The 12,445-nt window shown below is 45.3% G+C and overlaps 1 protein-coding gene across 1 annotated transcript in view; it reads right to left on the reverse strand.

Annotated features, from left to right (window-relative positions):
• The window catches only part of LOC125727397 (WW domain-containing transcription regulator protein 1-like), a 29,008-nt gene that overhangs the window by 7,547 nt on the left and 9,016 nt on the right, over window positions 1-12,445 (reverse strand). The window contains exons 2-3 of the mRNA XM_049004071.1: window positions 3,995-4,131; window positions 1,925-2,038 (exon numbers count right to left, since the gene is read on the reverse strand). Coding sequence (XP_048860028.1) covers window positions 1,925-2,038; window positions 3,995-4,131 — 251 coding nt within the window. The remainder of the gene's footprint in view (window positions 1-1,924; window positions 2,039-3,994; window positions 4,132-12,445) is intronic.

Raw genomic sequence — 12,445 nt, forward strand, 5'->3', positions numbered from 1 at the left:
TAAACAAAAGCCATCTGTCTCACCACCTCCTTCCACCTTAAACCCACCTGCAAGCTTAGCATTCTGATAGTGTTCAGTGTTTCATCGTGTGTGGACCGAACAGTCTGTCCTGAAGACCTTCCATGGTGTGAAAATGCAAACTGTGATGTACAAGATGTGATGTTTCCTGGTACTAGCGACCAAGAAAAGTCAGGATGGTGTCCATACTGTGTCCTTTGTTATTTATCATTAATTCATCTAAATGGCGAGATCAAATACTCTTTGCCGAATAAAGGACTGGAATCAAAGGAGGAAATGTATCATAATGAAGATTCTTACCTAGAGGTTTTTAAAGTCCAATAAAATCCATTGAAAAACTAATGCTAATGTTCATTTTTCAAAGCTTGAGACTGATATTCAAACTGTACCATTAAAGAATGAATCTGACTCCAACCAGGTCAAAACCGATTTTGTAACAGTACTAACAAAGAGTAACAAAGAAGCACGGTGAGTGAGTCCAAAGCTGCTGTCTTTATCACTCACATTGCATGAGCTTCCTGACAAATCTGACCTGGACACGTCGCTCACGATCGAAGCCAAAGCTGTACTGAAAGTAAAACGGAGGAAAGAGATAAAGAAAAACTCGCAGGTATTTTATCACACACGTCTGAAAGTGCTGGCAGCTGTGGACTCAGCGTTGCTAAAAGCCGCCACTAAGGCCCCAGGGCCGGACAGCTAATCATACTGCATGCTGTGATTGTGATACCAAAAACAATAAAAGAAAACCCTGGGTGAAGATAGGAGGGAAGAGGGACGGAAAAGGAGAAAAAGTGAGAGAGGATGAAAGAAGAGAGAGAAAAAAATGGTCAGCGTGAGCAGTCGTAGATCAGCGCGAGAGAGTTGCCAACACAGGCGCGATTGTTTAACCTATTTCCCAGAAACGAGTATTACTTATCCGATTCAGTTGCAAAGTGAAATTTTCCAGACCTAAAAAACTGTAACGTATTAAAAGCTAAAGGTGATCAGCTGCTGACAGGGAGCCTTTGACTTCACTGAGTAAGCACTGAACCCAGAAGCTCCACGTGAGCAGTGCGTGCCGCAAAGGGAAGACTGTCCTTCGTTTTACACTGGAACTCTGGGATGAAGATCTATTGCTTATTGGCTTATCCAAGTGTATGGTTCGTCTTCCTGGGTACTTCTCATGGTACCTGCTGCGATTTTCTCAACCAATTACATATTATTAATTCCACATCCCAAAAACACCTATTAATATTATTTTTAAAATTTTGGAAAACTTCTCTGCCTGTTTCAAATGCCCCAAACTCTCTTCCAATTAGCCCAGTTATAAGTACTTGCTATTAAAGACATTTTGAAACAAATATAAGCTATTATAGGAGAAGTACACTAAGATGTTGAATATCTACCAACTGTATCTTTGGTTTGCATGCTTGTTCGTTTCCTTGCTTGTTCATTTGTTTATTTTCCTGCTCCTCAAGGCTTTGCCAAACTGTTACGATGTGAATTAAGACCTTTCTGAGGTAATTTCACCGGCTCTCATTGAAGGGCAGAAAAGGAAAAGCAGATTCAAGTTAGAGTTTCCATCTTGGATGTCTCCGTACGTAACTCCAGTGGCCTTCTGCATTCACACAGGAACATGCAGGGGCTCCAGAAATGAACCGAAGGAAATGCTGGACCGGTTTGGTGTCTTTAGGTTATCAAAGGGGTAAATGTTGATTCTCAGTCTTGGGTTGACTGAGTTGAGCTGAATCCACTCTTCAGGAACGTGTCTGACCTATATAACACATTGCTAAAGCAGTCTTTAGCAATACTAAAATTAACACCCAAATCTCTCATGCATTTGGGTCTCTTGGTCTGTTTTGCAACTTCGGTCTGTAAATTTACCAGTGAACAGGGCCGGTGCAACAGAGTTCCAGATGGTACTTACTGAGGTGGGCATCCAGACGTGGGTCAAACCAGGATGTGGTCTGAGTTTTGTGGTCAATGAAGTACGTATCTCCCTGAGCGGTTACTGCCTGCTCCCAGTCCTCAGGCAGTGGTCCTGTTCAAACAGCAGCATCACAGCAGCACTGATCAGTAAAAGCAATAGCCCAAAGCCCTTCACCCATCATCAGCGATATTCAAGCTATATTGTTTTATGTGTAGGTTTGCCTGGGGAGGGGACTCTTACGCTATTGACCTTAAAACTCACATCTGGTGGTCACACTATCGTTATGGCAACATCTTCCAGTCTGTTGTAAAAGGTCATTTGAAACAGGTTTACATAAATTAGTGGAAGATTCATCTTAAGAACAGTTACACTTTGCTACATCACTGTGGCACAATATTGTCACCGAAGCCAATGCTGAAAGTTTACCAAAAATAGTGAATCGAAGCACAAGCTCAGGGAGTTGTTTGAGGAATATACTGCTATTGAGTTATGCGCCTGTCACTAGGCAGGCTGGAAAGAAGAGAACAAAGAGGTGGAAAATCTCCATCAGGACAACAAAGGGCGATAGAATTCCCCTCTTGACGAATAGGATTCCTGCCAGCTTTGTTCCAGGCCCAGTGTAGGAGGGAGAGGCAGCCAAAGTGGGCGGACTCAGACAGCTCTGTTGGAAAGCAGTGTGGATGGAGAGTGATTGCACAGTCACGGTATGGGGCTGCTGCTCCCTGCAGCTCACAGCCAATTACATACATTCCCACTTGGGCCAATCCCAGGCTCCACAGCAGGTGGACCAATCAGAGTCGAGGTAGAGGGCTACTGTGTAGGGGGAGTGTGTGTGTTTATGTATATTGGTGGTATACAGAGAGACATACTGAGAAAATAAATTTATTTGCAACTGGACATTGTAAAGGTTCGCTGTAAACAAAGAAAGTGCCAGTTACTCAATCGGCCGGCAAAAGTGGTCGAGATACCCCAAAAATCATCAGCACCGATAATGACAGCATCATGGGAAGCTGGGGGGCCCTGAACCATCACCCCCAATACACAGCAGCCTTGATGACGAATTTCCTACCATTGCAGATAAGGCCAGGTCACTACAGACCCTCTTGGGCCTGGTTTCACCCAGGAACCAAAACCTGATTGGAAAGACTAACACTTTCTCATGATAACACATTTATCATTACGAAGAATATTCTGTGTGCTGCATTTACTGACTCCCAATCCACCAGGTCTCCATTTAATCTGGACACAACCTTTCTTTGCTTTAACATCCTTGATCTCAGACAGGATTGGAATAAAAATTCCCTTAAGAAATCGCAGATCTAATAAACGATGAAATGAAATCTGGGTGTATTTTCAATCGACGTCAGATTAAAACCACTGGGAGCCCTTAGAGTGTCTGAGTTAATCCATTCCATGCTTAACAAAGTATGAAACCCGCATTCGAAACTGAAAAGTCTGAATCTCCACGTCCTCCATCACTAGCGTTAATATATCGTTAACTCCTTGTGCAATCGTTAAAATGAGTTACAATATGTACCGATTTAACTTATCTGGGGCAAAAATACAGGGTATCATTCAGCAGACCTGTAAGGGGTTGTTTACCTTGCCCGGCTTGCTAACGATATCCATGAATACTCCACACTTACGATTATTAAACGGAGTGAAACCTGAGTAGGTATGAGTCCCTCCATCCAAAGCGGGGTGTCACAAACTCCGTCGTCCCTAATGTGAAGTCCCGGGATTCGGGGCCGTATGAGTAGCACCCCGGGGCGTACCGAGGTCAGGTGACGGTCACATGGGAGCACTACCTCCTGAAGACGTGTTGCTTCTTATGTTACCTTAAAGCAGCCACGCTGCATTAGGGGGCAGCGTTGAGAAATCAGTAAACTTTACTTTTGATTGAAAGTAAGAGAAATGGCGGTGCAAGGGGAGGCCAAGAAGTTTGTTAGTATAAGTATAATCATTACTGACTTTATCAGATTTGTACGCCGCAAGGTGAGTGTTGTGACACCAGGCTGTACAGTTACGCCCGTGGGGCAGGTCTCAGAATGTGTAGGCGGCAATTACCAAGGTTTGGCTGTGTCTGGGCCATGGTACGCTGCTGCACGGGTCCAGGGGTGGGTGGGGCATGCAGGCTCAGGTGGTTTATGGCGCCGGTCATGGTCTTGCGGGGGTCTTGCCAAGTGGTGATCTTGTCAACATGGCTGCAGAGAGGAAAGGATTTTGCTGTTCTCAGTGAGGCCCACAAATATCCTTCATTTGGTTCATGGGAGAAACCATCTGAGACCAGGGGGAGGGGCATCAGTTCCATTTAATGACATGCTGACAAAGTGGTACGCCCTGTCATGATAGCACCACTAATAAAACTCTACATCCAGTCTACCACGTTTTTATGATGTCCTACAAAGTCACACAATGGTGGGAGGTTCAGGTTAAGAAAGTACAAATCCAGACCTAGATTTTGTTTCAACCAACCAGTTGAGTACTCAAAACTAAAAAGTCTTGTATTTAGCTAGGTTACTTATGATTAAGGTTAGGAATTGGTAGGAGTTTAGGTTGGGGGGTGGTGTACCTCCTACCCAGCACTAGGTTCTCCTCAGCTGTGCTACAGAGGGGAAACTCAGATCTGCACACAACATGCCTCACAGTAACGCCAAGTTGGCCTGATCGAGTCAAATGCTGTATGGCCAGCCTCCAACTGCCAGGGTGGGGCTGCAGCCAGCTAGGTTATTCTTATCTGCTGCGGTGATGGAGGGCCTGTGTAATCCCTCCAGCGCCCCCCCCCCCCCCCCCCCCACCACCACTCATTCCAGCTCTAGGCTGGAACCAATGCGCGACTGACCACAACCCCCCCCCCCCCCTCCATCAGGAATGATGGTGACTCCTCCTGCCCACTGCGAACCCCCTCCCCCCCCGCCCAGGACCACACCCCGCGGCTCCCTTTACCTTCGGCTGGACATTACACACAAAAATCCTGTTTGGCGTTTGATGTCGGTTTCCGTGTTTCGCAAATAGTGCTACTGACTTTCAGTGGCATTAATTAAACAGGGTGCGACATGCCGGAAAGCTGACAGCTAGCTCAACGGATTCACTCGCACATTTTATGACTTTGCTTCTGCAAATAACCCAGTGACCTCAAAGACCCAATCTTGGGACTGACTTCCGCCTGGTGAATACAACCCATCAAGTCCAAAAGTAAGATCCTATCGCATTCCTGGTATAGATACAGCACACAGGGAACTCGAATTTACACACTAGCTTTAGGCTTTACCAGAACTTTATCACTGTAAAATGTTGCTTAGCAGATACTCCTGCCAAGCAAAAATGAAAACCAATGAACTATAGCTGTTAAGCTGTACTACATGGGAAACTTAATCCCCACCTCAACTGAGAAGCGGTTGGTAATTTAGAATGAAATCTTCTGAATGGGCTTCTCTCCCCCAAGAGCTACAATGTAAAACTGAAACCAGCAAGAATGCCCTTTACTCACCGTACAGTAAAATAAAATCCATTCATCCATCCATTCATCCATCCATCAGCCAGTTGCTAATCCCAGTCATATGGGCCTGTAGCCTGTAGCCTGGCAGCCTTCAGCTCAGGTTAACCATACACTGGAACTACAAAAATCATAATGTAAAATCAATTCTTTAGTAACAAAGATGGTGCTAAGACCTCAGTCTTTAAGACCACGTCCCGCTAGAGTTGTTTCCTTCCAACAGAACGGGACATTACACGGTACACTAACCACACGCCAGAAAGCGGACTCTGTATGGGCTTGTTTGTACACAAATTCACTTGTGCGAGAATCCAGTGTAGGGTAAGCAGGAAGGCACTGAGTCACTGGGCACAAAGGACATTTCACACAATGTGACTCACTGAGACCTATTCATACTTAACCTAGAAGATTAGCCTCTTCCCGGCAGCCTCCACCCCCAGTGCATTGCCTGGATCATACCAGCGAACGCACACCTCGTTTTTTGGTCAACGGAGCACAAAAAATACGCGCTGAATGGATGAACCAATACTGACAAATCAGAAAAATTTCACACAGCCTGTCTTCCATCTTAGCGTTTAAGCAATGGACTTTCAGCAGTGCCCTGCCAAACGTAAGTATGATGAACAAAAACACCCATAAAATCTGGAAAAACAATATGGGAGACAAACTATAGTCTCAACCTCAAAGCAATTGTGGCATAAACCATCAGAAGTTCCAGAGAAAAGACCTGCAAGAGAGGCTCTAATTGCTTTGAAGACATAGGTAACACTTCTGGAGTTAAAATTATGTACTACAATGGATTTTTTTTCTTCAGAGAAAACATTCATCAAGTGCTTGAGGGTGTCTTTGTACCGGCCTTTTAAGGTTGGCGCTGGGATAGGTGTCCAAAGGCTGCAGAAAAGGCCCCCACCTGAGACCCAATCCAGTAGGACACTTTCTGCACACACAAGGCGGCTAACTCTAGAGCACCTGACGTGGTCTAAAATGGTCTCCACAATGTCAAAATAGCAGGTTTTTATTACACTGGGAGGGACATTCGGTCCCCACAATCCATCCATCCATCCATCCATTTTCCAAACCGCTTATCCTACTGGGTCGCGGGGGGTCCGGAGCCTATCCCGGAAGCAATGGGCACGAGGCAAGGTCCCCACAATGTAATATAAAAATAATGCACGCTGCTGACTCCTGCCTGCAGTAGAATCTCTTCATACTGGAAGCACTAATTCACATATGCAAAGGCGATAAAAAACTGGTCAAAACCTCCCTTAAACATAGTGGCAGGGGGGAAAGGCCTTCCAGAAGACTGAGCAGAGCACTTGCAAAAAGGTGTTGCAGGCGTTCCAGGGTTAGCTGATGGACAGCCCATGGAGAGATAAGCATGCCGGGGAGCTTAATCTGAAAGCAGTCGCTGGCTTTGATCTCTAGGGGCAGAACTCTTCCATATGTTCTCAGCACACTTTAAACCAAGATCAGCCAACTTTGAGAGAGAGACTTCATCGTACTGAGGGCACCTTGCCATCCACACCAACATCCAATGATGAACTGGCCATGTAGTGTATACTGTAACTGCTTGTCCAACTCAGGGTCACGGGGGGGGGGGAGGGGGTCTGGAGCCTGAACGCAAGGCAGGGAACAACCCAGGATGGGGCACCAACCCATCACAGGGCACACATGCACACTCACACCATTCACTCATACACCATTTACTGACACACACACATCTATGGGCAATTTGGTAACTTCAATTATGGGAACCGGAGTACCTGGAGGAAACCTCATGACAACACATGGAACATGCAAACTCCACACACAGGACGTCGTGGTAGAGACTCGAACCCTATTCCCAGGGGTGTGAGGTGACACTTCACCAGCATGCCACCCAATTTTTTTAAAGAATAAAAAGGTTAAATAAATAATTAAATAAATAAGGAGAAACAATCTTCTAAAACCAACATGGAGCATCACCCACACAGGAGCACAGACTGGCTCTGCGGAAGCTGAGCTGATATCTAGGCAGGCTGTGCTCAGGTTTGCCTTAAATACACGAGAGCCCCGTCAGGATGCTTGTTACATCCCTGGCTTATTTCTGATTGTACGGGGAGGGCCATTTAAGAAGTATCCCTGAGTTCTTCCCCAAGTCTAATTCTGAAGAACCGTGGAATGCGAGGTTGTCTGTAGTCATAGCGATATGAACACAGGGCAGGACAACGCTCGCTCCGTTTAAAGGGCTTTGGGGTTTAATAGCACCAAACCCCAACCACCACTACACAACTATGGGTAGCACACAATGCATGTCCTCAATGAAATGATCTTTTCCTCCTGTAAAACTTAAAAACGTATCCAGTCTCATACACGAAAGCTGTCTTCTACGTAAACTTCACAGTCACTAAATTTATAAACTGAGCTAAGCTCCCACAATAGAAAAGTTGTCCACTGTGCGAATTTTATATCGTTGATGGCAATCAACAGTTTTAAGGATTATACATAATTCCTATATTATAGTGAATTTTTAAATAACAGATGGAGAATTAGGGAAACAATCTTTCTTAAATATTGGCAAAAAAATCACCAATAATGTAAATCTCTTTCTGAGCTGTCAGACTGATTTCTCTGTCATTTAGGAAAACCAGACACTCTTCTAGGCTCCAGAGATCCATCCTTGGTCTTTTCTCTATGTAACTCCATAAAATAACACTGACGTTAAGCGCTCTTTTGACCATGCATCCCACTCTGGTTTGGAGAAAGAGCCCTAAGCAGAATCCCGGAGATGACAACGTCCACAAAGACCCACAAAACCAGAACGACAGATGTGTTTTTACTTTTAAAGGGATGTACCCCTTTAAGTCGTGTAGGCCAATTTCTACAATAACCATGATGATGGTTAAGAAGGCATTTCCTGTATACAGATAGGGTTTGACCAATTAAAAAGTCAAACTGACCAGACTGAGGAATTGTACCACATAGCAGACATTAAAGGAAAAATAAACCAGTACAGATATTTAGTTATTAAAAAAAAGGACGAAATTTAGCAGCTCTATCCCTATGTCTTTCAAGCTGTGGTTGACGATGGATTCCTCCCTATTATGATCAAATACTTCTACAGATTTAGACTTTCTAAACTAACACACACACATAGAGGGGCACCAGCTACAAACTGGGGAATTGGAGCTATTCTATTCACATGCAAAAGACACAGAAAGGACGAGCAGGAAGTGAACTATGTTAATGTTTTATGACTGCCCCCAGTTGACGCTACCGGTGATGAGCCATTAGTTTAACGGCCCTGGGGTCAAGGTGAAAATAAAGAGATTAAAAGAAAACCCATTTGAGCAAGTTAAGTAACTAACCCGAGTCATTGTCAACGCCAGGCCTTGGTGATGTTATTTGTTTTAAACCCCATCGATGGAAAAATGAGCACACCAACCCTCCTTGCAGTTTAGTGCTTAGAACTAGGCAATCCTGACATAAATATTATTCAAAAAAGGAATGAACAAAACAGATTTCAAAGGGTTTAACATGGAGTTGAGGTGTGTTGGACTCTGTTTATTTGTAAACAAACCCAAAAATATACGTGTTTATGGGTTCCCCTTCCCGCTGCCGGACAGGACAACTGCTGGGAAGGGGGTCATCGGTGCTCGGAGGCAGCTGTTGACGGGCCGTCTAACTATAGCAGCGGTGCTGATCCTGCAGCCTCGTTAAAACGCTGGGGGGAGGCGGCTTAAGTACCGGATCAGGGTATGAGTCAGCATGGCTCCAGGCCACCAGAGAAGGCCTACCCCCGAATCTCCAGAACTGCATCCCACCGCACGCCTCGGACGACAGGGGGCTTAATACACGCTGTCAGTCTTTTATCTGACCTTAAGAACGCTCCTGCTCTCTCGCCGCATGCCTGGAATTACAGGAGCGAATAAAAAAAAAACACGACAGAAAACACCTCTACAGCAGTAAAAAGTCTCTGTCAGAAATCCTGCTCGCAGCTAATTAAGTTACCATGTGGGAGGTCTGCCTGTTCATTTTAGCTTCCCCGTATTACTTACCAAACTGCATACCTCAAAGCCAATATTACCATATATCAGCTCTCGCAAGAATAAAAAAAATTTTTTTTTAAATCTCGCCTGGCTTTCATTGCCATCTTTATCTCAGTTAGTCCGCCTCGGTTGGAACCGAAGAAAGGTATCACATTGCCATTCTTAAAAGAGGCATTTACAATCTAACAAGAGCAGCCTACAAGCACTGTGTGTAATGAAATAGGAGACCCCATGACCTCAGACTCAAGTCAGACTAGTTCACAGAAAGACTGAAAGAAGCAGGACGCAAACGTCTTGCAATAAAGACCATTGAATAAACGCCGGCCCTGCTGTGCTTGAAAGAAACCTCAAGATGAATACTCAGCAAAGAGTGGATCGGTGGTTCGGTTGCATTTGCTGGACAAACAGCATTAAAAATGCCTATATCATGAGTCCATTCAGGGTCTTTTCAACGACAACGAGGCTAATAAAGGCTGAATTACTCTACGTGAAAATGCATGCCTTCATGGAGAGGAAGGATCAGCAATTTTGGAGTTCTTTTCTTCGCTTGATATGTGCAATGAGCCTGCAGAAAGGAATGGGTTAATAGTATCTCGGGAAGAAAAAGTCACCTGGCACAGGAGGGCCTCTGCCTGAAGTCGTTCGATACATCGATCGTCCCGAACAGATCGGCCTGCGTACAGTGCTTGTGTGACCTTGACTGGGAACCGGGAATGTTCCTGTACAAAAACCTCCCCACAAGGGTCAGGCCAGGACTGCATTCTATATGTAGCCATGGCGACAAAGCATTAGCAGTTAACCATTGACGGTTTGGACATTAACGGAAAGTGACCCTTGCAGAGAAGAGGACGGTCGTTTCAATTAAAACTCTCTGATCTGTTGATCTTAAATGATCTTAATTCCCACCTGGACCAAAAAGTCACCAGCTCAGCTATGCTGTATATGCCTTTCGCAAATAAACAGAGAAAAAAACAAACAACATAACAACACAACAAAGGCCTAAACCACACATTTCCCAACGCTTTGCCTCGGCTAGCCCTGGTTTCATTGTCCAGAGGAGCCATAAATTCTTACTAACATGATAGATTGCAGTCAGCCAAGTAATATTTAACTTTCTCAAGACAGCAGCGCCAAATAAAAAGCAAAGAAAATACTATAAAACCCCCAAAATACACGAGACTGCCATCAATTAGGCAAAGCCTTTGTAGCAGTGCCATGTTGCAGGTGCCTGCTGGGAAATCTCAGATTGGAAAGAGCTGCCCGTCAGTGTTTGCGGACTCCCCCGAGAAACACTCCGCCTGCCATCAAAAACACGTGTCCGGAGAGGACTGGAGAAAAGGCCCTGTGGCTTGTAGAGAGACTTGTTTCTGCTGGCTACTAAGTGACCCCGGCCTGTGAGTGACGCTGTGCCATGGTCCTAGAGCTCCAACGATAACCCTCACTGCACCTCACTCAGTGCCAGCTCCCTAACACATCGACACACACTCATCCTTCTCATTAAATAGACTGACTGATTGGATTTCATCCGCCAGGTCGAATCCATCCGTCCACGGTCTAACCGCTTACTGTGGTTAGAGTTGCAGAGGGGTCTATCCCAGGCAGCATAGGGTACAAGGCTAGGGTACCCGCTGGGTGGGACGCCAGTCTGTTGCAGGGTAGCGCAGTTGATCGTGCACGGCTCCCCATATGGGATCGATCACATTCCAATTCTATTTCACATCACAGGATGTTCCTGTATTAAATGGGGGTGGGAGGCAGCTCTAATTGCGGAGGGGAACCTGCATAACTCAGAGAGAACATGTAAACTCCACACAAGCATGCAAAAAAGGCGGGATTTGAACCCACGACCCTGAAGGTGTGAGGTGAGACAGAGTCACCATTTCACACAACCAGTTCAAATTCACAGACAGCATAAGCGTTGCAGGCTCACGCTCGTTTATTTGTTTTTATTTATAGCCCTCAGTGCTCAGACTAGAACCTTTTGTTTTCCCGTCTACCGAAAACCCACTTTAAAAATGTCAAACAGACAACCTAACCACACACAAAACACCAGAATCCCTTCTTGTAGAGGAAAACACAGACTCACAGACACACACAAACCGGAAGACTGACATAAGCCTGAATTTTCCTCTGCAAAGCACTCCTTGTTAACCAGACCTATGGGAGTAAGTTCTGCAAGAGTCCATTCCATTCTCCCACCAGCTTAAAAAAAATATGCATGCATGTAACAGACCTAGCAGTTTCAACAAATGACCATTTTTTCCCCTTACCTGTTCAACCCAGACAACAAATCTGTTCAGCTGATATGGAAAATGACGCAATAACAGCGAGACACGATGGGTTGACCTGTCTTTGCTCCGCAGCTGTTTCGTTTCAGGTATTCATATCAGTTCCGGGACAATCAGTTTAACCTCTGGGCAAAAATTAACAAGACGGCTCCGCAACGGTAGAAAAACGTTCTTACAACGTTCAAGTATTGATTATACCGATGATAAGCTACAGGAGGAACACAGAGTCTTTGGGCGCCACACCTGAAGTTGGCTCAATCTCGGTGTGAAATCTCAGTCCACGTGCACGTCGCATGGAGCGTGTGCTATGCGGTCACACCTGTAACACCAGCCGTGACAGCGAGTGATCATCGTCTGAAAGTCACACTGATACGAGCTAGAGAGCTACAAGCGTGACTCACATTTCGCAAACGCGCAAAAAGGTACATGACCAGAAATAAAGGGGGCCTGAAGTTATGTTTCTCATTATCTAACATTCTGGAATAACTGCGCGGTGTTGTACACTCAAAGCGCATCGAGGCCTCATCTCCAGAGTCATAGAAAATGGACACCTAACCATTTGTAGAGTAAACCTCAGCTGACTTGTGCCCAACGAGAGGGAAAGATCAAATTTAATTTCATCTTAATTTCATTAGTCTATCAACTGCATTTTTGCTTTCGGTCATTTTGGCCCGCAGCTCCGCGGCGGATCGCAACGGGGCTAACA

This window comes from Brienomyrus brachyistius, unplaced genomic scaffold, assembly GCF_023856365.1.
Source record: "Brienomyrus brachyistius isolate T26 unplaced genomic scaffold, BBRACH_0.4 scaffold96, whole genome shotgun sequence".
Taxonomy (NCBI): domain Eukaryota; kingdom Metazoa; phylum Chordata; class Actinopteri; order Osteoglossiformes; family Mormyridae; genus Brienomyrus; species Brienomyrus brachyistius.